Genomic DNA, 27,958 nt, shown 5'->3' on the forward strand with positions numbered 1-27,958 from the left:
TCTCCTCTCCTCTACTGTGTGCCACCATACTCAGTTTTTGTCTATTAGTAATCTTACTACAAAGACGGCTAACACTCGGAAACTCGCGCCGAGCTGTGGAGTTATTTCTGTGGATGAAAAATCGTATAGACCCCATAATTGTATAAAAGCACGATGTTTCTTCTGTATTCCAAGCATTATATCAATTGTGTCCCTAGAATATCCACAAGACTCACTAGTCCGTGTTACAAGTATTCTGCCGCTTTTAAACCACGTTTTTACTCGAATTTAGCCATGTCCCCTTCATTACCAAAGACCCAAAAGGTGATTCTCATTGAAGAGAACGGAGAATCCGTTGACGTTCTTAAGTATGTTGATAGCCCAACCCCTGAAATCACGTCTCCTCACGACGTTATCGTCAAGAATCAATTCGCCGGTGTCAATTTCATCGAGGCTTACTTCAGAAAGGGTATTTACCCAGTCCAGCTTCCAGCCATCTTGGGCCGTGAAGCCAGTGGTGTAGTAGCTGCTGTGGGTGACGAAGTCACCAAGTACAAGGTCGGTGACAAAATTGCCTACTTGAGCACCCAGACGTTTGCTCAATACACCAAGATCCAAGACAGTCTTCAAGCCGTCTTACCAGTTGGCAAGGATGTCTCTGACGAGAAGTTCAAGGCTTACGGAGCCATTTTAGTCCAAGGATTAACTGCTTTGACATTCATCACTGAGGCACACAATGTTCAAAAGGGCGAGTACATCTTAGTATGGGCTGCCGCTGGTGGTGTTGGTAGACTTTTGGTGCAATTAATCTCGGCCAGAGGCGCCCACGTCATTGCTATTGCTTCCACCGATGAAAAGTTGGCCGTTGCAAAGGAATTGGGTGCTGAGTTTGTTATTAACTCCACCACCGAAGATATCAATGCCAAGGTTAAGGAAATTACTGGTGGTAAAGGTGTAGCAGCCACCTTCGATTCCGTTGGAAAAGACTCCTTTGACATCTCTTTCGAGGCTCTTGCAAGAAAGGGTACTTTCGTTTCATATGGTAACTCTTCTGGTGTCGTTCCTCCATTGCCTATTAACAAGTTGTCTCCAAAGAATATCAAATTGACCAGACCACAATTATTTGGTTATGTTGCTGCTCCAGAAGAATGGGAGCACTACACCTCAACTTTGTTGAAGTTGATCGATTCCGGTGAACTCAAGTTTGAGCTCCACACTGCTAAATTGGAAGACTACAAGCAAGTTGCAACCAACTTAGAGTCCAGAAAGACAACCGGTAAGATTGTCTTGGAGATTCCTCAGTAAAGAAATTGAGTTAATGTTAGACTAGTTAAATTTTTCAAATGAATATGTGATTTTTTTTTTTTAATTTAATGTTGATGACATCTTCAAATGAATATATATATGTGAATATTTATTATGATTTTATTAACGTCGTACAATGGAATATCATCTATCCTACAACTTCTCTATATGTACCCATGAATTCAACTTCTTTATTGATGTTGACGAACACCGCTAACAATATCATCGACTCTCAACAACAAACACGCACTCTCAATAGCTGTCTTGATGGATTGCTGCTTTATCACTTCTGGTTCCCAGATACCATAATCGTTCATATCGACGACCTTACCTAAGTCTCCATCTATTCCAAAAGTATGTTCTCCCTTAGCGTGCTTTGCTCTCAATTGAGACAAAATCTTGATCGGGTTACCTCCACAGTTTTGGATTAAAGTTCTTGGGATGACCTCAAAAGCATCAGCAACAGCTTGGTATGGCCATTGTGCGACACCTTCGATCGTCTTTGCCTTTTCAGCTAATTTGACACTGACGGCCATCTCGGTAGCGCCTCCACCCGGGGACAACGATGGCTCGAACATCACATTTCTAGTCACTGCCATGGCATCATGCAAGTTTCTTTCTATTTCATTCAAAATATCCTTGGATGGACCTCTTAATAACACAGTACAAGCTTGTGGATTCTTACATTTAACAAGATATGAGAAATACTCATCACCAATCAAATCAACCTTAAACAAACCACAGCCAGTACCAACGTCAGATTCCTTCAAGTCCTCGACTCTATTTACAATAGTGGCACCGGTAGCACGAGCTATTCTGTTGTTGTCGGACTTCTTGACTCTTCTTAAGGCAGAAACACCACCCTTCAAGAGGTAATGTTGAGCCAAGTCACTAACACCTTTCTCGGTTATAACTAAATCTGGCTTGAACTCCAAAAGTTGTTCACAGATTAATTTGACTTGCTCTTCCTCAATCTGCAATATTCTGTTCCAATCTTCTTCTTTCGTGATTTCTATGTTGGTTTGAGACTCACCCTTCTTATACTCAAGAGGACAATCCAACAATATGATTCTTGGGTTCTCGATATTTCTCTTCATCTTAGGATGGGTAACATCCTTATTCAACAATATACCATCCAACATTTCACTATCCGTGACTTCTCCACCTGGAATTTTCTCGATACGAACGTATCTCTTGACGTCGATTTCCTTGTAGTCTCCCTTTTGAATCTTGACGGTCTTGACAGCCTTCAATGACAACTCGCACATCTTCTGGGACCACTTGTTAATGTATTTGGTACCGATGGAAGCCTTTATCAATTTAATCATGGCTTCCTCGTTCTCGATGTCGACTGGAACAGACACTTGGTGGATTATTTCCAAAGCGTCAGAAAGAGCTTGTTTCAAAGCCTGGATGATTATAACTGGATGGATATTCTTTTCAATGTATGGGAAGGTTTGGGCCAAGATTTCTCCGGCCAAGATGATAACGGTGGTGGTACCATCACCGACTTCTTCGTCTTGTGTTCTACTAAGCTCAATCATGGACTTTGCTGCTGGGTGAGACACGTCAATCTCTCTTAAGATGGCATGTCCATCGTTGGTTAAAACGATACCTCCCATGGGGTCAAGAAGCATCTTCAACATGGCCTTTGGACCAAGACATGTTCTGATGATATCTGCGACGGCCTTAGCGGCGGTGATGTTGGCAATTTGTGCTTGACGCCCAGTTTGTCTCTGGGTCGACGTATTCATGTAGACGACTGGAGCCTGCATTTTTGATACTGATTACTAGACTATACGATAGATGTAACGACTGAACGGAGAGTCTGAACTATGATTCGTTGGGTATAGATGTAAGCAAGTCAATGGAACAGCTACAGCGATGAATTCTTCTTCCCGTCACTTCTTTCCTACAGGCAATTAGCTTGTTTTACTCGATGTCGTGCTAGTAGTTGGTAAGTGAAATCGACAATGCCAATTCTCGATTCTCACTTTGCTTCCATACAAAATTGCCGTTGAGTTGATCGCACTAAAATTTTTTTCAGCTCGCGTGTTGGTCATGGGATGTTTGGTCATGTGTAGGAATAAGGTCTGTCCACTCACGTGTGTTTGTACTGGTGGTTGGTGAGAGTGAGAGTGAGAGTGTGTGAGAAGATGTTGATTTTGTGATGATCTTTGTGAGTGTGGGTGAGTATGAGATTTTTTGTATAGGGATGCATAGCTGGATGGGTAACTATGAGTGGGAATTGATCTGAGAGTACACCTGAGGGATATTGTGAAGTGTAGAGTGTAGAGTGTGAAGTGTAGAGTGTGAAGTGTAGAGTGTGAAGTGTAGAGTGTGAAGTGTAGAGTGTGAAGTGTAGAGTGTGAAGTGTAGAGTGTGAAGAGCAGATTGTATATTGTATATTGCATATTGTATAGTATATATTAGATATTGTCTATTGTCTATTGTATATTGTATATTGTATATTGTAGAGTGTACAGTACCTTATACCACCAAGACATCTTAACTATGAGACACATTAACTATGAGACCCATTAACTATGAGACATCGTCCCAAGACATCCTCCCCATGAGACATCTTCTCTATTCATTAGCACACCGTGTGCTCGCATTTCTGACACTCTTAACACTAACTGTGTGGTGACGACCGACACCGCGACAATGTGAGTTGCTTTAGCCTCGTTCTTTAACTACTGGAGTTTTTCACAGCAAAGTCTTGTTTGGTATTTAGTGTTAGTGTTAAGTGAGAAGTGCACTGTTTTATATTTTTCTTGTAACATTTGTTGGTTGTAACTGCCATTGTCTTCTCTTCTTATCTTCTTATCTTCTTAAAGTCGACGAGGAGGATATCAATTGTAATTGTAATTGTGGTTGTTTGCTAGTTGCACAGGAAAAGTTTGGGTTCAAGTGGAGCAATTCAACAATCAATACAATGAGTGACTACATCAACTCAACGTTTACTGTTCTAGAGGATCTATCAAACATACCCTCAAAACTAGACGAGCTACGGAAACTAGAAGGCAGCATTAAATCGGTAGTCGAAGCGAAAATAAACGGCTCAGATGATCTTGATCCATCGTTCACGAAGAAGACCATAGATCAGGAAAAGTTAGATCTTTCCATTGGTAAGATCTTGACAGTGCTAAAATACGCCGTGGAAACTGACGATTTGGTCGATGCCATAACCAATGTAGAAGCTTTGGCGCTAGAATTTGGCAATGTGTCCAATTTAACCGATATAAGGGCTCAGTTGATCGAGAAGAAAGAGCTTGTGAAGGGAATTGCACTATTGCAAAAAGCAAAAACCATTGAAGATGTTCTCGTTCATGAGTTGGACATTTATGGCCTTCAACAAGTTGCCAAACAAATTGAAGACATTCATGAAGACGATGCACTTTCCCATGAAGTCATACAGATATTAAATTCCAAGGTCCAAGAGAAGGTTTCTGCCAAAAGAGCATCGCTAGAACCAAAATTTAGGGCCGTTCTAGATGATTGTAAGTGGTTGCAAGCAAATAACGATGTGGACAATATTCCTACTTCTACACTTTCCAGTATTACCAAGGCAGTTTCCGACCTAGTGGATTTACAAGCAATTCAAAATACTCCAATTTACCCAGAGTCGTGGTGGGCATTGGATATCTTGTTGAATCCAATAATAATTAGATTCAATTATCATTTCAACACAGCACACAAAGAAACCAATAAGCTCTCCAAACCGGAGTGGGCTCTAAATTTCTTAGAAAAGTTTTTGTCCGACCATGTGGCAATCTTAAACTTAATAATTGAAGACATATTTAAAGCCAAAAACAGAATAGCGACTTATGAAGTTATAACAACTTTGTTGAGTCCTTTGAGAGAAAAAATGATGAACACAATAAAGACCTTGAATGAAAATATTGCCAGGTTTGAAGGCCAGCCCTTAAATCTCGAGAAAAGTGGAAGATTGTTGTCCCACTTCATGTTTGAATTGTCCTCTTTTGACCAAAGACTTCGCAATTTGTACAAATACAACCCATATATCGAGACCTTTGAAGAAGCACCTTCAAGAAAATGGACCGGTTTGACTGGTGACGTTTTATTGCGTGGCAATGATGAGAGTTTAGCTGTTTCTAACTGGTTAAACTTCGAAAAGGAATTGGCCAACAAGAGATTCAATAGCGAAATCGTCCACTTCAATGAAGCATTCAAGATCGATTTTGATTATCAAAGCTCCTTTGACGAAGAAGACGAAGAAATAATAAAACACACCCTAAAGCCTACATATTCGTCCTATGCAATGGTTAAATTGTTTGATAACCTCAGTAGCCATTTCCAAACATTGAGTATTGTAAAGTATCAGTTGAAATATGTTTCATCCATTCAGCTTGACTTACTTGACAGATATTTTGAAACCTTGAACAAATCATACAAAGAATTCAACAATGCTTTCAACCAGAATAAAGTTATGAACTTGATTCCGGGGGGATTAAAGGAGACTACGAAGAAAGAAAGTGATGTAGATGCCTTTCAAATTGGATTGAAGAATGTGGAAGTTATCACAGAGATATTTTGCTCTGCTAAGTTTATAAGTAATGCACTTGAACAATGGAGTGAAGAACTAATCTTCATTCAGTTATGGGAAGCCTACAAATCAGTTTCTAAGGAAGCTGACCTGAGCATTTTCGACGGTTCCTTGAAGCAATATGACCAACTTGTTAACAAAATCTTAGTTCTCTATGAAGAATTTTTCAGAAAAGAAATCAAGGCAGCTTTGAAAAATTACGTTAATTCCAGCCAGTGGAATATTGGAGAGAAGAATGCTGAAACCTCTAGCGAATTGGTTTTGTTAGCAAATAATATTCCAGCTTACTTACAATTTATCAGGAAAAGTGTTTCCAAATTGAACTACTACTTAATTTCCGACAAAGTTGTTTCTCTACTTTCTATCATATTGACTGAATACATCATAACAAACAATCAATTCAGCAGAGCTGGTACAGAGCAATTGAAGTCTGATTTTGGATATATCCTTCAGCAACTTCGTTTACCATTGTTCCTCGAAACAGATGAGGACGACGAGCTTTCTAATGATCTGAACAAACATTTCAGGAGATTGAAGCAATCGGTGGAATTCCTTTACGCAGTTGACCTTGCAACCGCAAAGCCATATCAAAGAAAGCCCGAAAAGGTAGCTGAATTAAGGACAAAGTTTGAAGACGGCTTGGCAGCTTTAACGAACCATGAGATCAGTGATTTGCTCCTTCGTATTGTTTAGGAGTTAATCAAATGTATATATAACCATGCAGCATCACTAATAAACATCATAAACTAATACTAATACTAATACTAATACTAATACTAATACTAATACTAATACAAAGTACATAATATACAGGACCAACACATAACACATCATAACACATAACACAGTGAGATATCCAATAGAACACCCAACTCTGCACCTACAATCTTACTATACTCTAAACAATTATCCAATATAAGCCAAAACATACCCATCTAGAAACACCAATATCACCACCTAACATATATCTCACACGAACTACCCCACTACAGCCATTGCAACCACTACTACGTCTATTACCATATTTCCCATCATTTTGCACCCTAATCCCAATTGTGCTGTGGTACGGGTCTTCCACAATAGCTCTGTTCATCATCATACAAAAAGCGCATCTCACTTCGATCCAAAAGCGCGTCTCTCAATCAACAGATCGGATTTATTTAGTAAACATTAGTGTTATATGATTAGAGGATTCTTTGTTTAGCGCTTTGTATTTTTGTTAGACAACGATGTCACTATCCAGAAAGAGAGTATGTATATATAAGGGTGTTTTTTAGGCTTTTCTGAGGAGAAAAATGGGGTTTTTAATTGTTCCAGAATACGGAACAATGAAGCTGTTTTCCATAGTTGAAGTTACTAACTACGATTTGTAGGTTCTAGTGGATAAACCAGTCACAGAAGATGTGCCAATAAGCTCAAAACGGCAGGTATTCAAATACAAGAATATAGCAAAGCTATACAGCGCCACTTTAGGCAAACCTCATATCAACATTCCAAGGAAACCCACAGGAATCATTATTGGAAGAAGTAGTACATGCGACGTGAAGATCACTGGAGATGACGTTTCATCCAAACATTGCCAATTGACATTAACGGCAAACGAAAATCAGAGAGAATACCTCTACATAATAGATCTTAGTTCCAATGGACTATACATAAACGATGAAAAATTGGGCAAAGGTCCTCCAGGAGTGCTACTAAGAAGTGGTGATAAAATTGCATTTGCCAAAACGGGAGGCTCATACATCATCAGATATACAGAGGATATCGTTAGCAAAGAACAATCTAAAACCTATAAAAAGACATTTTTCGAAGATTATATCCTAGGAAATCAATTGGGATCGGGTCATTATGCCGTGGTAAAGGAGGCTAGAGACAGATCTACGGGAGATATCGTAGCAGTGAAGATCTTCCATCCTAACAAACAGGCTACGAACAGACTGACTGAGGAGGCCAAACTTCAGCAAGAAATGAACTTATTAATATCTATAAATCATCCTAATATTGTGAAATTCATCTCCCATTACATAGAACCCATAAACCAGCATTCAGTAACGACGTATCTTGTTCTAGAGAAAATGAACAGTGGAGAGCTATTCCAGAGAATCATCAACAAACTGAAGTTGAGACAAAACGAAACGAAATCTATCTTCAGGCAACTATTGTCGGGTTTACAGTATTTGCATGAAAATAATATCATTCATCGGGACATTAAGCCAGAGAACATCTTATTAGATATCACCCCACGTACGAATCCACAACAGAAACAAACTGGTCCATGGGACGAAAACGAATATGATGTCAGAGTTAAAATAGCCGATTTTGGTTTAGCGAAATTCATTGGGGAATTGAAATTCACCAACACTCTATGTGGAACCCCTGCGTATGTTGCTCCAGAGGTGCTCACAAATGACAGAACTTATACTACCAAAGTAGATATGTGGCTGACAGGAGTCTTGCTTTATGTTTGCCTATGTGGATTTCCTCCCTTCAGTGATGAATTGGCTCCTCCATCAATGAGAGATCAGATTTTAAATGGAGCGTACGCTTTCTACTCTCCATACTGGGACGATATTGGAGACGTTGTTCTCGACTTGATTTCAAATCTCTTAGTAGTGGATGCTAATGAAAGATTTGACGTCAAGCAAGCAGTTGAGCACTATTGGTTCATAGAACAAGATACTGTTGAATCGAGTAGTGATACTACTGATTCATTAGTGCTCAGTTCTGAACCAAGTCAAATTAAGAGAATTGCTGTAAGGTCGAATACACAGCCTTTGAGTCTACGTGATAAATACGTCTCGGAAATCAATTTTGGAACGGAGACTGACCGTTCGTCCATTTTGTGATTATAATAAATAAGAATACGCTTTATAGCAATGAAGGTAAGGCCTGGATGTCCTTCTTTCTAGTAGTATAAAAAACATTTAATAGTGACTCATTAACTTTCATAGCGTTTGCCATCTCCTCAGGCATGCTTTCTAATTTTGTAGGGTTATTATGAAGCTTCTCGATTTGAGAGGTGATCGCATCCAATTTTGTCAAAATGTCGAAGGAGGACTTGTAGTCTTGCAAGAGCATATATGCATCGAACTGGCCGATGCTACAACTAACATCGTTTGCGGCTTCTACTCCTAACTTGAACCATTCGATGGCTTTTTCATAATTCTGAAAGACATTCATCTCAAGGAACCCCAAAGAGGCAAAACTCTCTTTCAAACCCCTTCCGGCACTAATTTCCCAATGGTATTTGGAGACTTGTGGATCTGTTGTAGCATATAATTGCCCTAAGTAGTAGTGTGATTGAATGGTGTACTTATCCAATTCTCCTACAGCGATACTTTTTTCAAAATACTTTTTGGCAAGATGGAGGTCTGGTCTTGGGGTGATGAAAGTGAAGTAGTATTGGCCTAAATTGGCGTACACCTGACTGGCCATTATAGTATCTGGTTCTAATTCAACGAACTCCAACCAGTACTGAGTTGCCTGCTCATAGTATTTCTGCTTGAAGGCCAAGTCACCGGCAAGTTTGAACACGAGCGGTTGTTTTAACTCAGTTAAGTTCTTGATCAACTCAGTAGCATAATTGTAGTCTTCTTGACTAACATTTTCGCCAAGAACCTTTCTTTCGACGGTTTCAAATGCAAGGATAGCAATAGCATCGTTGTCACCTAGTTCAGCTGCTTGCTCCACCAACTCGTTTTCAAGAGCCACAAGGTTACGATCTATAGAATTCGTTGTTGTTCTTATAGCGGTCAACACCGATTTGAATTTCATAAGATCATAGCTTTTTACATATTTGGGTAATCTGATTTGGTCTGGGGTGTCTAATTTGTCGTAAATCTGCTGTAATATAGGAACTGACTTCGAAAATGAGAGCCTCACATCGTTATCGAAGAGAATCTTGTTAAGAACTCTTTTCTTAGGGAGAATGGAAAGCAACTGTGGGCGAGAACTGGAGCTCTGACCAGAATTACTGGCATTATCAGATGTTGCCTTGGATGCTTCAACTGAAGATACGGTTGAATTATACCGTACTAATCCTCGACAGAGGTTTCCTCGCACAAGTGTTCTATTTATCATTGACTGAAACTATAGGTACGTTAACCTGAATTGCAATCTAAACCAATACCCTTAATAACAAACCAAATTACAATCACTGATAAGACAAGCACAAAGCACAGAGTTTACCATGAAATTTATTTGGTGAGGCCACTTTCACGGGACGATTTCGCAGTTAAAGTCTTTTTCTGTAGCGAGAGAATTTGTATGGCCAGAGAGAAATGGGCGATTTAGTGAGAGACTGTAGGGAGAGTAGTGAGAGTAATGAGTGTAGTGGGAGTAGTGAGACGGTGTGTCGTGAAATACTGTCGCAAAAAAACATCCTCTTTTTGGCCCGAAACCACACCTAAGCACACTCTTATACTATGATCCCAACATTGAATCCTAAAATAATCCACACCATCTCACTACCCAATTATTGCTACCATCTACTTAGTGAACTTACCAATCTGTAGATCTTATCCACACTGCAGACTGAGACACGCCTTAAATCCCGGGAAAAGACGTGGAATTTTCAAACTTCAGGCTTTGAGCAAATGAACAAACCGTGAACTTGACTTCTTCTAGAGGAATCAACGCATCTACAGAAGATCGCTACTCACGGGAGGAGACAGATATACACACATATATATATATATATAGACAGAAAGAGAGAGAACAGATAGGGACTGTTCGAGATTTGTATTTCCCTTTGGGTGAAAAAACAGTACTGATAAGCTTATTGTTGTAAGCTTTGCTACCATTGTCTGTACTTACTGAAATCTCTTGTGCAACAATGTCTATAAATACCCATAACGTCCAGTACCTAAACTTTGCAACTTTCAATGAGTGACTTCACTATTTTTCTTTAACTAGCTTTTTATGGTAGAAAGCCGACTTTCTATGTACTATGTACTATGTTCTATGTTCTATGTTCTATTATAGTACTTAACATTCTCGTGGTATATCTCACTAGTTGAGCGCCTTCTTCGAATTCTTTTGTAGTCTACATGAACTAACCGCCTTCACTAATAATCACTAAAGAAACCTTTAATACATTAAAAATTAAACACGATGATCTAGAATATAACTTACCGCTAGCATAGAAACGATAATATGGTACTAATAAATATTGCAACGGACATCAAAGAAACATTAATATCAACGCAGGAACCTCCAAGCAGCAAATCGAAATGAATCATAAAAGGAATTAACTAATGGGTATTATTTTGAAGATAGTAAGAACATATTGAATGAAAGTAATGCTTGAGAGATTCCTAGTCAAATATACCGTTGTCTTTGTTGGTCGCTCTCCGTCAAAAGCCAGATCACAATCAGTTACTGCCGTAGTCGATAAAACTATCCACGTTACTGCTTGCACCACCGTTGTTTCCATTGTTGCTATTGCCTCCACTATTGCTGCCTTGAGGTTGGTTGTCAAAAGCACCACTTAAAGGGGTATTGCTGTTAGAAGTGAAATCATTGGTTCCATTAAGTGGAAAATCAAACTCGTGGGACTGTGGAAACGCCAGGTTGGAGTCCAACAAATCATGGTGGTTATTGTTTTGGTGTGTGTATGCGTGAACGGACGAGGTGGTGGTGTTGTTTGTGACGGGAATAGAAGGACCTTGTAGCTGAATTGATGGACTCTGATCATGACTGAGTACGTTCGATGGCGTATGACCTTCACCACTGATAGTTGTGAAGAAGTCAGGAGTGTTGGCTGTGTTAAACACATCGTAACCATCTACAGAATGAGTTTCGGGAATGTTTTGTTGTTGTGGAACTGAATGACGAGAATAAACGTTTTGCCCCGAAGATACACTATGAGGAGTATTAGCACTAGAATTGAAATTGTATTGTGATGACTGATTGTTCTGATTGTGTTGTGGTTGTTGGTGCTGATGATGATGCGGCTGTGGACCTTGTTGATGCATATTACTGTTGTTGCTGCCGATTGAATTAGGCGAAGTTTCTGAAGTAAAATCAGCCAAAGGACTGAATACGTTCAATTGTGTGTTACGCAAATGACCGTTACTTACTGATGCAGTGGAAGAATGAGGGTATGGAGCAGGCGTAGTTGACCTATTAGTTGATGTTGGTGCCAACGAAGAAGTCTCATCCCAGAGCAAATCCTCAGTAGTAAACTGGAAGGAATCTTGATTATGGGATTGCTTGTCATCAGGAAACTGATGTTGTGGTTGTCTGTACTCAGGAGCTGCTGCAGGAGGTTGTGGGAGTGAGATACCGTTGGCTGTTCCATTGGCATACAACTGAATGTTTTCTAAAATGAACGAATTAAGGTATTGTAAGGAGTTCTTCACACCAACCAAAACATGGGGTATGGAGGTACCTCCTTCGCTGACATATGCTTGGCTGACTTGTTGGCCTTCGCTGAAATCGTCACAAATGGACCACTGGTTCGATTGTGAGTTCACTCCATTGAAGAAGAAAACGGAGAACTTAGGCTGATGACTAAGACTGACCCTGAGCTCGTTGTTTTCTTTATTAATGTTATTATCAAGCAACGAGCACGTCACGATAGAAGAAATAGGATAGAAAATGCGGAAAAGGATTTTTGAGTTGTTGGAAACCGCCAGGAAGAAGTAGTTAATCTCAAAGTTCTTCTTGGAGAGAATCACGAGCAAGTCGACGTTGTTCATAACCGAGTTTAGCGTGAACGGGGACAAGTTGACGAGGTTGTTTTTGAGCAGACGTTCATCATGGAAACCAGACTTTATTCTTTGCCATGAACCGACGCTAAGGGAACTACAATCAATAAAACAGTACTTTTCATTAACTTCAATAGGAATGGCTTGTTGCAAATGGTTAGGATGTATGGGGCTGATGTTGCTGAAGCTATTGGAACGAGACGAGTGGATACTGCTGGTTCCATTGGTTAGCCTGTTCATTCTCTCGAACTTTCTCAACTTGGCTCTTCTGTTCTGGAACCAGATTCTGACGGCCTTTTCGGCCATGCCTGTGCGTTCACTTATTTCCTTACGTTGTTCTGTAGTTGGGTTGTGGTTGTGTTCGAACTCTTGGAGCAAGTAGTCTAGAGCCTCGCCTGACGCTCTCGTTCTTTTGGACGTAGAGCTGTTCTCGTCCGATGACATGGCGGCTAATGGGACTGGTGCAGATGGGACAGAAATGCAAAAACAATAGTAGTGATTAACGGTAAGTGGCTATTTGGGTTTGGCGGCTCATATACTGATAGGGGACCGTGAGTAGCAGTTCTATGCCTGCGAGGATATCCAGCAAAGATACACGGAATACGGTGTCGCTGTGGTCGTAGCGCCTGAAGAGCACGAAATATTAGCAGCAGTCAAATTCGAAGACGACTTCGTATTTTCTCTTCTTTATGTGAACAGAAAGAAACGTGAGATTTGAAATTTTTCTGAGGTGCAGTAATTGGACGGGACCAGCAGGTAGTAGTGGAACACGGGAAAGAGTAGCAGAATGGGTGTATGGATGAGTGGGAAGGAGAGTGAGGAATGCACAAGCCGGAAAAACTAAAAGGGACGGAGGTGGTGGAAAGTGGATAGTGGATAGTGGAAAGTGGAAAGTGAATAGGAGGAGTAGTAGTAGTAGTAGTAGTAGTAATAATAGTGGTAGTAGTATAGGTAGTACTTCGTACGTTGTAGTAATTGTAGTAATACGTTGTTGTAGTAATACAATAGTAATAGAATAGTAATAATAGAAATAGCCAGTGAATACCCAAGTGAAAAATTGACAAGCACAAATGACAAAATTCCCACACGAGAAACACGATTGGTTATATAGCTACAAGAGGCTGGGGTGAAAAAGAAAGAAATGCAAAATCACAAATCCACAAAATCTATAGGGTATGGTGATGGTGGTGATGATAAGGAGAAGGACAAAAGATTTTTCTGGAGCTTCAGGCTAGACAGGTGAAAGGATTTTCACTATTTGTAAGGCCTGCGATATTTTTTACGGAGAACTAAAGCGACAGGAGATGTGCGAGGAGAATCGGCCATAGAACCTAGAGCCAGACTAGTTAGAGGGCACTGGAACAGGAGACCTAAAAGCTCAAGTTGACGCTTGGGCTAAAACCTTAAATTCCATCACAGAACAGGGCCGGTGCCATGGTCGTCAACTTTCACACCGGGGAAATCGACCCCTTTCACAGCATCAATTAGTACATGAGAAGAAAAACTAAAGCCTAAAAACTCAAACTGATGAAGGCGTCAACTGCCAGTGCAAAAAAAGATAAACTCAGTGCAAATAATACTTGTGCAAAAACGGCAGTAGGGGAGAAAAAGAAAAACAACAAAGACCGGTTTTATAAAAATAATGTAACTTAAACTCTAAAAATTTTTTTGGAGCCACTGGATAAAGTATGTGATGATGCACCATGAGTAGAGGAACCAACAGGCATTGTGGAGAGATGGATGATACTGTGGTGTTCTGCATAGGACCGGCGGGCTAGAGCACGGAGGTGCATCCAGACAGACGAAAACGACAGTGAAGACACCCATCGAGGCGACGAGGCATGTCTGACACACTATCACGTGAGCCCGATAAGGATAGAAACAAGCTGGAGGGGTCCCTGGTATGACAGAGTGATAATCAGAAGGATTCCAAAGAGCATTCATAACCATGGAGCAACAAAGGATTGAGGATTAAGGTTTCTACTAGACACATACCAGCTGTTGTTCTATGCATGTATTGCACAACAGCCCCTCCAAATCCCTAACACCAGTGGACTGAACCAAGTCTTCTATGCGGTGGTGGTGGTCTTAAGCATAATCCACCGGCATGATGATGGTCACTATCTATTTAGTCTTCCTCTGGTCCTTTCCTGTGTATAAGCCGTCGCTGTCCTGTTCCGGCGTTTTTACGTGCACGCATCGCGATCCCGCGGTACAATCACTACCTAACGAAGTGAAAAAATTTCATTATTTTCTCACTGTAGAAGTCTCAGCTGAGATGTGGGAATTTTAGCTTTCGTCGTGACCAGTTGATACAGGTGTGGATTGCGTGGATATGATGACGAGAAGGACAAGAGATGGTTGATGTAAAGTGATCTGCAGCTTTGGTGCTAAAACTAGATATCGAGGGCATGAGTGTAAGTGAGTCTTCCCGAAGCTCCTTTACAGGAGAGGCTGATATCAGTCGCAGGCCCGTTACGCCATTCACTTAGCGATCTCCATTGTTAGTCCATTCTTGCAATCTTCGCCGGCTCCGTTCCCCACAAGGTGAGCCCCTTTTGGAGCCGTCGCCGAGTTGTGAATCATGTTGGACTAAACCTTTTTGCAAGCGAGTGTTCATCACCCACAAAGTCATTGTCGTGTAGTTTAGTTCGGTGGATGTGCAGGATCCTAGGGATGACTACCAGAACTGCAGCATAATATGCTAGAATGGCTATGGAAGAACCGAGTTGGTTCGAAGGTAGTCCCAGGCTTACAAGATGACGATGAGCTTTTGTGGTCAAGCGCGGACAAGATCTACAGAGCATGGTAATAATATTGTTGATGCCATTGTTACGGATATTTTGTATCTCTACTAAATATGTATAGAAGTTTTTCACCCAAAAAAATATTTTCATCTCAGAGTTGTAGTAATGTAAAAAATATCAAAAACAGCATAGTCACCTCAACTCGTATTTCGTATGCTAGTTTCCTTTGAAAGGACATGTGATAGACAGTTTATCTCGTAATATTGTGCAATGTGCCTCCAAATAGTGCATAGTAATCCTGCCGTTCACTGGTGCTCCATCAAGCATAAGTCAGGTACTTGAATTAGCATATTGTTACATAAACACAGCAAAAGATAAAGGTCCTTAAACAGACAATAATATATTTCTCATTACTGGATAATATTCTTACTGCATATTTCCGAATTATGAAACAGCGATTTGGAATTTAGAAGGCGTATCTTCTTTGTAACTAGAATAGCCTGAAAGTTACCAAATTCTGTCTTAATCGTCCCTTGGCTTCCCCGCGGGACATTCTTCAAGACATGAATTCCTTCACTTGCAACTGGAATCTGTACTTCACCACCTCCTCCACTAAACATCATTATTGTAAGGGTGCGGTATTTCATGCTGTGATCGAACTTCTCTTTCGGGTATCCTAAAAAAATAAGTTATTTTACCGATATAGATACGGAATCGGATCGTTCGCCGTCGATAAGCGGCTACTTTCAAAGTAGAAACTCTTCTACCTCTATCTCCAGCAAGGATTCAAAGCAGTTTCTGAGATCGTGCTCTTGTTTTGTGACAGGCTTATCCCATTCCTTGTAGTCGGCCAAAAGCTTTCTTATCAACGATAGGTTTCCAATATTGTTTATTCCTACAAGATCCTGGATTAAACTTCGGATGTTCCATGGCAAGGAAATTAACAACTCCTCATTCGTTGGGGTTTCTTCACGAGTTTTCACTTGGAGTTCTGTATGATGAATCAAAGTTGTTGTTTCCAATGTGTATCTTATCGCCATTTCGTAAACCTGTTCCTCCCCGTATACTTTACAATGACCCCCGTCATTAATTGTTCCCATGCACCTATCTCCCAAGTCACGAAGCAAATTGTAATCTTGGGCATAACCCATGTTCTTCATCATGACAATAATCTTGAATAGTGTTACCATAAAGGCAGGAACTGTGGATGACGTGCCCACATACAAACATCTAAAGATATTTGGATGATTAAAGTGTATAGCCAAAGTCGAACTCATTGGTATAAACTGGTCATTAATGGACCCTACAAAGGTCACCTTCACGTTATGTGCCATTAAAACATTCATCGCCTCTTGTAGTTGGAGAGAGATTGCACTCCCAGGCTTTTGCATTTCAAATAATTCGCCAATTATAGCTTTTTCAGATGCTGTATATGCTCTTATCACAACTTTCAGTTCAAATCCTGAGTATGGTCCTCTTGTTATGCCTGACATGCTCAACAAGCCAATGCGTTGCTTTTTATGTAAAAGTGACCTTTGCAAGATTTTTGCCAACAAGTTGATAGCAACCGGTGTCCCTTGGCCATGGCTGACAACAAAGATGAAATCGGCGTTTTCTAATAAGTGTAACCAGTTTTCCAATAGAGTAAGCAACTTTGCCACTCTTTCTTCTATTTTGCCTTCTCCTTCCAATGCAATTGTCTGAACTTCATAGTCCTCACTGTTGTAAGTTGGATTATTTTGCTTCAACCAGTGACGCACTGCCTTGGTGGCTTCATTGATGTATCTTATGGAGTTTCCTGTTGATTGACCGATTAAAGTCCTAACTAATTTTATTGGAAGAAAACCGTGAATTCCTATTATTACCACTTTGTTCACTCTAGAAGCTTTCCTCTTTGCTATCTCGCTTGGTTTATACGTATATAAATGACGTTCGCTCGTCCTTGATCCGTAGATGGTATTTTCAGCTAATAATCGCAACTTGGTCTTGAGAGTAATTGTTCTAAGGTTTTCATCTATTGTGGGCGATATAAGTTGCTCAGTGGAGTGTGCAACAGGTAATAAATGCCTTTCTTGAACCTCATTTGGTAAAAGAGGTCTCTTCTTTGCCTTATACTTGGCTGGTTGCGTTTCTGTCATGGTACCACTCACAGAAAGTTCCAACTCCCTAATTCCCTTATCATTGTCCAAGTCGATATTGGAACATTTTATGGCATAATGGGATGATTCTTTGGAACTTTCAATCGCACTTTTTGCTGATTTATATAGCTCCGAGTTATGTGGGCCATGCTCATCCTCTTCTTCGTCTTCTTCATTTGACACACCTCCAAAACCGAACCATGAACTAGGCCACCCAATCCAGCTATATACATTCTGAGCTTCTTCTTGCTTTTTTGGTTGTGAGAGCAAAGGGGTCGTCTCTTGTGCTATGGATCCTTGGCCTGTTCCTTCTGACCCTCGGTTTTGTAAGTCAATATCATCGACAAGCGTCCCTCTGTTATATACATAGCTTACTACAGAGCTGACTCTTCTGTATTGAAGTGACCAATCTACCCAAATTTCTGATGTTTGTACTGATTGGCTTGTTTCTGCCGACTGTGCAAAATCTGCTTGTGGTTCAATTTCTGGTGAAGACTGTATTGCTGAGCCATTAATTGATTTTCGATCTATTATTGGGGGAGGCTGGCTCAAAAGGCCCTGTGATTTGCGATTTTTCTCCGATTTGAGCTTCGTCCCACTCTGAGAAGATACCTTTGTCTTTAAGGGATCCTTTGCAGGAGCTGAAGGGGGGTTTTGTTGAAGGCTTGGTGCAGGCTTCTTCAAGCCTGGTTCATTTATAGTGATTTCTCCTGTTCTCGGAGCCTCGTTTGGTACCGCTTGAAGGACATTATGTACCTGGAGCGGTTCTGCTGAAGTTTCTCCATTTTGCTGTGGTTTTGGCTCTGTTGCCTTCACTGGAGTTTCTTCAGGATGCTCTGTTACTTTATTTGCCTTCTCGGGTTCTTTCTGCTGCTGATTTTGTCCAGCGGATCCCCAGAACCACCAGCTTACAGGGTTGAAGTATGATACTTCAAATATTTCAGGTTGTTGCGAAGTCTCCACATTGTTATTTGCTTGAATATTGGTTTGTGAGCTTTCCTCTGATGCTTCTTTAATGGTGTCTAATGAATGCGAATTGCCTTCTAGAGGCGATGGAGACTTCGTTCCTTCTTTTGTGGTGGATCTTTGTCCATGCGGGGAACTTATTGATGCTGCTGTTGAAACACTGTTTGATGGTGATAGGACGATCTTGGATTCATTCGAATCCACATCTTTGGCTGGGTCATTATTGCCAGGGCTATCCTTGTTGATGCTGTTGCTTCTGCGGAGTATCGCTAGGCCAGACATGGCCGATTATGTGGAGTTTCCTTGGCGATATTCTTTCGAGACAATGGCGACAGATTTGATTAAGTGCAAGATATAAAATAGCAAACTTGGGTATGCTGGATCCTTTTCAAGAATAAAGTGTGATCCACAAATGGTACTGATGGATGATGGCAACCTATTGAGCTGGGTCAAGTCAATTGATTTCCTGCTTTGATGCAAAGATGCAATTCCCTATTTCACGACCAAGTATAATGGTAAGGGCAACCAAACAAATAAATAAATAAATAAATGAATAAATAAATAAATGTCTTTGATAAAAAAAAAGTCAATGGCGTTTAATCACTATTAATTAAAATTACGAGTAACAAATTTATCGCCTTTACAGCTTTTTTGTAGTACAAGACAAAAATAGTCACAACAGTGACTGTCATTATTTACGAATTTGTGACCGCGATAAGACAGTAAACAGGACCACCAGAGAACGTGAACTGAAGTGAATGCGAATGCGAATGCGAATGCGAATGTGAATGCGAATGTGAATGCGAATGCGAATGCGAATGCGAATGCGAATGTGAATGCGAATGTGAATGCGAATGAGAGCGAGAGAGATGATCAGTGAGAGGGATGATCAATGCGAAGGATGAGTGTGGATGCGCACAGAGTGGAAAGAGTGGATAGAGTGCATAACTTGGATAGAGAAGATAAAGTGTATGATATAGAGTGTATAAGGTGTATAGAGAAGATAACGTGGATAGAGAAGGCACTGTGGGAAGTGAGTACAGTATAAAGAACAGTGAGAGGAGTGAGAGAACAGTGAGAAACAACAGTTGTGTGTGGTAATCAAGCACTCTTACTACTGCTACTGAAGGAAACACAGCGCACACATACACAAGTAGAAGAAGTGAGTAAAGTAGTAACTGTGTTATAAGTGAAGAAGCCCGAAAGGAATAATAGTCTTTTACAAAGAGGGTGATAGACACAGCTAAGAAAAGCTCACGAAGAGAGAAAGTGAATAAGATACAACAAAGAGAGAGGATAAAGAGTATAAAGAGTAATCACTATTACATCGACGGGTACCAAGAATACCCACAATATCCACAATACCCAGACCATCTGGATACGACGGAACCAACAATTGATTTGTTGAGATTTGACGTGTATCACGTTTTATGCATTCAGCTTCGTGACCATTTGTTGCCCTTTAGAAACAAAAGCTTAACGAAGAGTTACGAAGAAAGCCCCCACAAAGTTGTACTATCAATAAAGCATTATTGATACAACACGAAGGCAAGGATAGTTCACAAAAGATAGAGGGCTATCACCTGTTCGGTTGTTACGACGACATCGACTATTTGAAGATAACGAGAAAGTATTATCTGATCACACCACGGTACAACAGTCCCTTATCATGACTTCTTGGAGAGACGACATACTACAGAAGTTGGAGGTACGAGATCAGTTGGAACGACAGGACAGCCCGTACTTCGAAGCATTCGCCCAGTTAACCCAACAACTTCAAACCCAGAAGTTGATTGCTGAACAGTCCAAGTCCAGTTCGTCCCCGTCACCGTCTCCATCGTTGACTACCGAATCTCCCAAACAAAAACACAAGGATTTGAAACACGTCACCTTGGTAAACGCCCAGTTGGAACTGTCGATCATACAGAGAGAAAACCAACAACTTGAATTGGAGAATAGCGATCTCATTGGGAGTTTAAACCAATCGGCTATAAATCTAGAGAAACTAGAAGCTGCTCTCGCTGCAGAGAAAAAGTCCAAGAAAGATCTAGAAGCAAAAGTTAATAGATTATCTACTAGAATCGAAACTTTGGGTTTGCAATTGAAAGAGAAAAATAAGTCCATTGAAATCATCAATGAAGAAATTCTACTGGGTAAGATCCAGAATAATGTCCTCCAAAGTAAGGTAGAGGAATTAACCAAACAGAATGAGGAGCTCATCAACCGCTGGATGGAACGAGCCAAAACTGATGCAGAAAAGATGAACGATGCCAACGCATTCCTCGAGAGTATCAGCAGAGAAAAGTCTCAATAGTTGTCACTATTCTTAGAACTAGTCTTCCAAGTTTGTAATTGAATACAAGGTGGTTTAAAGCATGCATCCGGCTATGTATAATGACTTAAAAGACAACACCGCATTACTACACGACACAAAGATAGGGGTTGAAATGTGGGGATGCATCTCGTGAGACACAGGTATGTAATAGTGATTTATTTCCATATTGAATCATCGTCAATACAGATAGATCAAAACTGTGCTACAACTACAGCTACAACTTCGAAACATTATTCAACACATAAAATCGTAAATTAACACTAATAACACAAAGAATTGTGTAACGCTGCGATCTCTATATATTGCAGCAATTACTTAGAGGTGTCGACAACGTATCTACCGATGACCTTACCTTGTTCCATTAATTCGTAAACCTTTGGTAATTCGGATAAACCGACAACCTTGATGGCACACTTGATCAAACCTCTGGAGAAGAAGTCAATGGCTTCAGCAGTGTCAGCTCTGTTACCGACATAAGAACCTCTGATGGAAATAGACTTGACAACAGCGTCGAAGACTGGAGCGACAACCTTGGCACCAGCTGGTAAACCGACTAAGACAACGGTACCAGTGGATCTGACGTAGTCAACGGATTGGGCAATGGCCTTTTCGGAGACAGACACGTTAATGGCAGCGTGTGGACCACCGCCGGTGATCTTCTTGACGTCAGCAACAATGTCCTTAGACTTGGTGAAGTCAACGTAAGCTTCAGCACCAAGAGACTTGATGAACTCACCCTTCTCTTCACCACCGTCAATACCGATGACTCTGAGACCCATGGCTTTACCGTATTGGATGGCCAAGGAACCCAATCCACCACCAGCACCGGAAATACAGACCCATTGACCTGGGTGGACATCGGCGGTCTTCAATGCCTTGTAAACGGTGACACCAGCACATAAGACTGGAGCAACTTGGGCTAAATCGGTACCCTTTGGAATTCTTGCAGCTTGCACGGCATCAGCGGTAGCGTATTGTTGGAAAGAACCATCGTGTGTGTAACCAGATAAGTCGGCATCAGCACAGTTTGGCTCGTCAGAGTGTTGACAGAACTCACAGTTCAAACAAGAACCGTTCAACCACTTAATACCAGCGTAGTCACCGAGTTCCCAACCGACAACGTTGGAACCAATACCGACGACGACACCAGCACCTTCGTGACCACCGACCAATGGCAACTTGGTGTCCAATGGCCAGTCACCCTTCCAGGCATGCAAATCGGTGTGACAAACACCGGAGTATTTAACGTTGATCAAAATTTCATTTGGCTTTGGCTTGGGCACTGGGATGTCCTTGTAAAGTAATGGACCACCGTTGGTTTCAAAGACGACGGCCTTTTGAGTTTCTGGAATTGACATAATGTACTATTGTTTGTTTGCTATCTTGAGAATTGGAAGTTCACAATTGATAATTGCAAGTGATGATGATATCCCCATTACTCAATCGTGAAAACTGGGAGGCATCGACTCCTTATATATGATTTTTCAGTTGAACAAGTCATCCGAATAAGGATCGTCGAACCAATGGGAACAATAGTCCATCTGACCACGAACTCCTTGAAAAATAAATAATAATAATATTTAATATTCAATCAGAATAAACTTTACTGATGTATGCCACCTATCGGCCCCATTTGTCCAATTCGGGATATGCGATGGGCACAGCATGGAACAGCAAAGACACACAAATGATGTCGTTTCCGTAAGCCAAGCAACATCACCTACGGTTCACCTCCAATGCAGATTGAAACTCGCAAATCTGCAGCACAAGCACCACATCCACCCCTACCATGCTGACTGGTGTTGCCCCTACACATTACCTGCACCACCAGAGCCTCCTTTTGGTAGAAGATGGAATCTTCTATGTGGTGATGATAGCAGCTTTCCACCTACCTTTTACACCTCGTGATGAGGCCCAAATAGGAATTCCAACTAAATCGCGATTAATGTTTAGTGCGTTTGTAAGTTTTAGTGCTTCCGGATGCATCGCTGGTCAGATGATCGTATGTTTTTAGTGTGATCTCCGGTCACTCCGAGCTGCAAGAATGTGCTCGGAAATGCCCCTCATGCAGCGGGGCCAGTTTGTTAACTATGGGAGAGGAAGACATGGGATGGGTTTCAGTTATCATTACGAGTTTTTCCGGAATCCGTACTCCTCGGAGGGCAGTTGACGGTGGTGCTCGGAATGGTTGTTAGTTATGAGTGAATTGATTTGTGTCATCTATTCTACAATAATCAACGAAGCGGAGGCCATGCAGAAGTGCATGGCGTGGTACGCTTGCTGCCCCTATCCAGCATCCAGTCATGGAATGTGGAACTTCGGGGTATTCCCTCACCATTGCACAGGAAAAGGGTAGCAAAGGAGGAGAGGAGATTGGAACAGTGCATTGAAGAGAGGCCCGATTAGAGTGAAAAATATATCAACGCCCTCGCATATTTCTTGAAGCGCTCTACATGGCGGTGCCTCAGCGATATAATGCTAGAAATAACATTGGTAGTGCTAGATACTAACTACGAAGTCTGGAGATGATGATCCGTCTTCGTAACCCGCTGTAAAGACCAACCTCATTCTCAGACCTCACTCAAATACTGTACCCCCATCTTCCTGCAAAAAATATTCACCACCCTGAAATGTGAGTGAGCTTTGACGGCTTAAGGAGAGGGGAGGACCGAATCTGTAGCCCTGGATTTCACTTGCTCGGAAATGGTACAAAAATAGGATGATATTTTTTCAATCAGATGATATCGCTGCGAGTTGTACGGGAACTTTTCCGCTATGGGTATTTGGCTCATCAGATGACATGGGGGTAACATGGTATTTTCAAATTTAGTGGCTGCTGGTATAGTGACGATAGGTTTCTTCATCGCATATGCACTTATGGAGTCCATCGTAATCATCAGTTTTAGTAACCTGTGATTTGAAGCGGCGTGCGTGTATTAATGTACATAATAAATAATATTTGAGGGTATACTTTGTTTCCTCGCAAACGTCATTTTTCCATATAATTGAAGCTAAAAAGGTTGTTTCAAGGTTTATGTGTCACAGTAAACTATAACATCGCCCAGTCGTCTACTATCCCAGTGGAAGTAGCTATTGAAGAAGCGTTGGCACTGGCGATAATTTGACATAGCAAGAAAGTCGGTCATAAAGTCCTCTTCAGCCTGAAAAATTACGAGGTGACTGGGCCAGTCGTACTTTTTGTGTTTTGCAGCTTCCTTATCTTCGCCAAAAATAGGAAAGTTTTCATGTAGAAACTGCGTTCTGTTGTCGTAAAATTGATCCGATTCGTCTCTGTACTGAAGAATTTCATCTCGGTTACCTGAGGTTAAGTGCAAGGGAGGCTCGCATGTCAAAAACCATGCATTGGCTTCAAAGTCCGGCCGATGTAATTGACTTTGCCAGGGAGTAGAATGGCACGGAGTTAAAAACCCAACCGACTTAACGGTCAGATCATTCTTGATGTAATCGATGACGTCGATGACTCCCCTCTCCTGTATTCTTGTAAAGAAGTAGGAAATAAGAGTATTTACCACAACAACCACGTTAATCGCATAAATGAAAAAAGTAGGACTTTTCATGGCCACTTTGAAGGAATATGCACATAGTAAAAGAAGAATTGGCTGCAAAGGGTAAACAAACCTAAACTCTTTGTGGTCAATGCAAGAAAATGCTAATAGGTACACTAGACCAGCCTGGCATAATACACTTTGGTACTTTTTTAACACTAGAAGTGAATGTAGCAAAAAAGGTAAATATAGCATTAGGAAAAGTGGTATGGCCTGAAAAATGTAGAAATGCCAAGGTGCAACACCATAAAATATTGAAAGCTTCTTTACTATATTGAACTCAAGGAAGTTGTATAGTGGAAAAGTCAACTGGCCATAGAAGCTATAGTCAAGTAGTGTACTTGCTGAAAATATGACCACCGCTTCAATGATTGTGATAGATATTATTTTGGATACTTCGTAGAACCTTTTTCTGAGTTGGAACAAGTAATGCAAGCCTAGAAAGATCCAAATAATCGAATTTGTTGGTCTTACTATACAAGTAATCAACGCGATAGCAATACTTAGCACATATGACTTGTAATCTACTTCATTGTTCCATGGCCAATACCTTAATGCCACCGTCGTCAAGGCTGTTTCAAAGCTGTTGGAGAATGAACGCGTACTAACATACCAATTGAATGGGTTAAACACTGAAAGCAAGAGGGTTATACGTGCAATCGCCTCATCATTAGCATATTTCTGCGAAAATTTGTAGAGACTGACTTCTCCTATCGTTGCTATGAGTGCTCCTATCACTTTTGGGACAATTTCCACCCATTGGTCGTTATTTGGGATCAACGAGACTGCTTTGTATCCCAATGCGTATATTAACGGATGGATAGAAGAACGCAATTGTTCTCGCCATTCCCAGGTAATGTAGCCATATCCAAAAGCGTAGTGGTGAGCTGGTTCCAAGGCCTGGAAATATTCATCTGGCTGAAAGAACGTTCTAATTGTTAAAGCGTTTATTAGTCTTATTGCAAATATACCTACGAATAATGCAGAATTCTTAATAGCTGGTCTGGAAGAATCAACTTGATAACTCTCTGAAATTCTCTTGGTGTCCACCTCCAATTCCTTGATTTCCTCTTCAACCGTCCTGACCCGGTCTTCTTTCCTTCTTCCCCCTCTCCTCTTCCATAAGTCTGACATTGGCTTCGGCTAGCTACAGATATTGCGCAAGAAGAGACCCTTATATTATTTGCTATTTGATTTGAGTTAATTATTTACATGTCGAAGCGCATAAAATATACGAGCCAAAAAAAGACACTGCAGAAAATACCAGTTATGACTACTGTCTCTTTCCTATCGATAATATGAGCTCTGATGATGTTGTGGAAAGAGGGGAATTGTTAGAGGAATGCCTTGGGTATATCGAATCATGTATACTAAACCGATGCATTGGTAAAGTTTCAGCATCGAAGAAAGACTGTCTACTGGCCATTAAAGTGCTCAATGTCTTATCGAAAAGTGATGATGTCAAAAAATGCATCAGGGTGAAAGATGTCATAAAGACCCTTTCTCAGTACACATTGAGCTACTACGAGAAAATAGACAAGGAAACTCTCACATTGAGCCAAAAATTGGAATGGATAAGCTCCAACCTTCCCGATTCTCAATTCCACCCGCCAATCATCCAATTCTCCCCCACATTATCGTCGGCTGATCCCATATTCGTCTCAAAGAAGAATTTCATCGATAATGACATTACACTCCAAAAGACTCCGACTTCTATGGTAACACAATTTAAATCAGTAGATCTGATCCAATGGACTACCACAGATGACGATTTGTCGAACTTGTTTCAAGATTTATTAGCCAATTGCTCATTTGTCTCGTCATTGCTCTCCATTGTGGATTTCAAGTGCAGAGTTCATCCTATGAATGAGTTGATTCAACCTCACGATTCCAGCTCAAAATATAAGGTAAAGCTTACTTTCAATGGGTCAACAAGGCTCGTCTCCATAGATAATAGACTTCCATTTACTGGTGTTAATCGGAAGTTATTCATATCTTCATACTCCGATCTGGAGCTATATTGGCCCGCATTAATTGAGAAGGCGTATCTCAAAATAATGGGAAATGGGTATGTCTTTAGTGGCTCCAATAAGGCAATAGATACATATGTTCTTTGTGGCTGGTTACCAGAAATCATTCCAATACGAAATGGTAGAGTACCAGAAGAGTTGCCGTCACTTTGGAATTTGTATTTGAAAGGTGAGGTATTATTAGGAATTGGAACTGGTAATTTGAGTGATGAGCTTGCATCGCAGTTAAATCTTATCTCAGATCATGACTATGCATTACATACATTTAATAAGGACGGATCATTGGTATTAAAAAACCCTTGGATAGAAAAGGGAGACAAACAAAACAGATTTATTACAATTGATGAGTATTCTCATTTAAGATATCTTTACGTTAATTGGAAGAAAACTTTTCAATGCACTACAAAGATTAATTTCATTTATCCAAAGAGTGTCAAATATATATTTGACAAATCGCAATATTCACTTTCAAATACAAGCAAGACAGAAGAAGAGGTATGGTTATTGCTCGAGAGACACTTGCAATTCAAGGAAAAGAGTATCTTGATCAGTGTGAGTGTATTTGAGTCCGAAATAGGAGATAGGGTACTTGCCCCCAATCAATACAGATGCGTCAATGCACTTGCTAATGAAACGAACAATCGACTTGAACTAGTCAAATTCGTCATGCAACCTAATAGTAGGTATACGGTGGTTATATCGAGCAGTGAAGGTTCCACATTCACATTATCTTGCTATAGTAATGTCGAAGTTAATATATCAAAGGCTAAATTCCTAAATCCCTATTCTTTACCTGTTGAGAAGGGACAATGGAACATGATAAACAGTGGTGGCAATTGGGCAATATCAACTTTCATCAAAAACCCCCAATATTGCATTAAGATCAACGAAGTGACTGATCTTCAAATAGGCCTTTTCAGTAGTAGTGCCAAAAGTGTTATCAATTTTCATGTTTTTCATTCTGACAAGCACATCAAGGACTTACCAGTTCGCACATTTGATAAAACGAAGTTATTATTTAACGAGAAGTACAATGAAGGCTTTCAAGTCCACAACTATAAGAATGTGCAGCCTGGCTACTTAAAAGTGGTTTTGTCAACTTATGATTATGGCCATCACGACGAGTATAATTTGATCGTCAATTATGGAGGTTCGAACCAAGACAATGTAACTATTACAAAACTATCAAATAGCATTGGTTTGTTCACTGATAAGAGGCTGTATGACTGGCAAAATTCTAATAGGTTCAAGTTGAATTTTGTGGTGGACTCGTTTGATTCCAAAATGACATTTCACATTCAGCATCTCAATTCTTTGAAGGACCATGACTTACTAGCGAACTACAGACCAGCAATAAGGGGATCAATATTTAATGCTAGGACACAGAGACCCGTTCAGATAAATGAAGTTTGGAAGGAGTCATTATATGGAGTTTATGTCGATGGCCTTATTGAACAGCCTGGAGAGTATATACTACTTGTGGAGAGATTTGAGCAAGGACAGGGGAGATGTGTGGTTGAAGTTGGTAGCAATAAGAGATTTACTCTTAAGTAGTTGTATTATTGACAATATTTATTAGACCACGTAGTAATTGACAGACTTTAACTGA

The 27,958-nt window shown here is 40.6% G+C and overlaps 11 protein-coding genes across 11 annotated transcripts; 5 read left to right on the forward strand and 6 right to left on the reverse strand. All coding sequences in view use genetic code 12, as the record gives it.

The window, feature by feature from the left end:
- Positions 1-273: 273 nt before the first annotated feature.
- On the forward strand, positions 274-1,284 carry RJT20DRAFT_95025 (NADPH:quinone reductase; the record flags this gene model as incomplete). The annotated part of the gene is made up of 1 exon (XM_064921558.1): positions 274-1,284. The coding sequence occupies one exon, from the start codon at positions 274-276 to the stop codon at positions 1,282-1,284; it is 1,011 nt and encodes a 336-aa protein (XP_064774987.1).
- Positions 1,285-1,409: 125 nt separating this feature from the next.
- Positions 1,410-3,292, reverse strand: CCT3 (chaperonin-containing T-complex subunit). Its single transcript, XM_064916893.1, has one exon. The coding sequence runs from the start codon at positions 3,057-3,059 to the stop codon at positions 1,476-1,478; it is 1,584 nt and encodes a 527-aa protein (XP_064774988.1). The 5' UTR covers positions 3,060-3,292; the 3' UTR covers positions 1,410-1,475.
- A 689-nt stretch (positions 3,293-3,981) lies between these two features.
- On the forward strand, positions 3,982-6,605 carry TIP20 (Tip20p). The gene has a single exon (XM_064916894.1). The coding sequence runs from the start codon at positions 4,223-4,225 to the stop codon at positions 6,545-6,547; it is 2,325 nt and encodes a 774-aa protein (XP_064774989.1). The 5' UTR covers positions 3,982-4,222; the 3' UTR covers positions 6,548-6,605.
- Positions 6,606-6,637: 32 nt separating this feature from the next.
- Positions 6,638-8,714, forward strand: DUN1 (serine/threonine protein kinase). Its single transcript, XM_064919814.1, has 2 exons — positions 6,638-7,104; positions 7,228-8,714. The coding sequence occupies exons 1-2, from the start codon at positions 7,084-7,086 to the stop codon at positions 8,701-8,703; spliced, it is 1,497 nt and encodes a 498-aa protein (XP_064774990.1). The 5' UTR covers positions 6,638-7,083; the 3' UTR covers positions 8,704-8,714.
- Positions 8,715-8,725: 11 nt separating this feature from the next.
- On the reverse strand, positions 8,726-9,937 carry RJT20DRAFT_134217 (uncharacterized protein; the record flags this gene model as incomplete). The annotated part of the gene is made up of 1 exon (XM_064918286.1): positions 8,726-9,937. The coding sequence occupies one exon, from the start codon at positions 9,935-9,937 to the stop codon at positions 8,726-8,728; it is 1,212 nt and encodes a 403-aa protein (XP_064774991.1).
- Positions 9,938-11,229: 1,292 nt separating this feature from the next.
- GRF10 (Grf10p) lies at positions 11,230-13,011 on the reverse strand (the record flags this gene model as incomplete). The annotated part of the gene is made up of 1 exon (XM_064918287.1): positions 11,230-13,011. One exon carries the CDS (start codon positions 13,009-13,011, stop codon positions 11,230-11,232), a length of 1,782 nt encoding a protein of 593 aa, XP_064774992.1.
- A 2,751-nt stretch (positions 13,012-15,762) lies between these two features.
- On the reverse strand, positions 15,763-19,072 carry RJT20DRAFT_35528 (uncharacterized protein). Its single transcript, XM_064919815.1, has one exon. The coding sequence runs from the start codon at positions 18,698-18,700 to the stop codon at positions 16,061-16,063; it is 2,640 nt and encodes an 879-aa protein (XP_064774993.1). The 5' UTR covers positions 18,701-19,072; the 3' UTR covers positions 15,763-16,060.
- A 1,015-nt stretch (positions 19,073-20,087) lies between these two features.
- Positions 20,088-20,732, forward strand: RJT20DRAFT_1505 (uncharacterized protein; the record flags this gene model as incomplete). The annotated part of the gene is made up of 1 exon (XM_064919026.1): positions 20,088-20,732. The coding sequence occupies one exon, from the start codon at positions 20,088-20,090 to the stop codon at positions 20,730-20,732; it is 645 nt and encodes a 214-aa protein (XP_064774994.1).
- A 166-nt stretch (positions 20,733-20,898) lies between these two features.
- On the reverse strand, positions 20,899-22,264 carry ADH1 (Adh1p). Its single transcript, XM_064919817.1, has one exon. It carries the CDS (start codon positions 22,109-22,111, stop codon positions 21,065-21,067), a length of 1,047 nt encoding a protein of 348 aa, XP_064774995.1. The 5' UTR covers positions 22,112-22,264; the 3' UTR covers positions 20,899-21,064.
- A 1,521-nt stretch (positions 22,265-23,785) lies between these two features.
- RJT20DRAFT_95021 (putative glycosylphosphatidylinositol-alpha 1,2 mannosyltransferase) lies at positions 23,786-25,453 on the reverse strand (the record flags this gene model as incomplete). Its single annotated transcript, XM_064921557.1, has 1 exon — positions 23,786-25,453. One exon carries the CDS (start codon positions 25,451-25,453, stop codon positions 23,786-23,788), a length of 1,668 nt encoding a protein of 555 aa, XP_064774996.1.
- Positions 25,454-25,617: 164 nt separating this feature from the next.
- RIM13 (Rim13p) lies at positions 25,618-27,903 on the forward strand (the record flags this gene model as incomplete). The annotated part of the gene is made up of 1 exon (XM_064921510.1): positions 25,618-27,903. One exon carries the CDS (start codon positions 25,618-25,620, stop codon positions 27,901-27,903), a length of 2,286 nt encoding a protein of 761 aa, XP_064774997.1.
- Positions 27,904-27,958: the final 55 nt, after the last annotated feature.

The sequence above is a fragment of the Scheffersomyces xylosifermentans genome (genome assembly GCF_036884685.1).
Source record: "Scheffersomyces xylosifermentans strain CBS 12540 chromosome Unknown RJT20scaffold_3, whole genome shotgun sequence".
Taxonomy (NCBI): Eukaryota; Fungi; Ascomycota; class Pichiomycetes; order Serinales; family Debaryomycetaceae; genus Scheffersomyces; species Scheffersomyces xylosifermentans.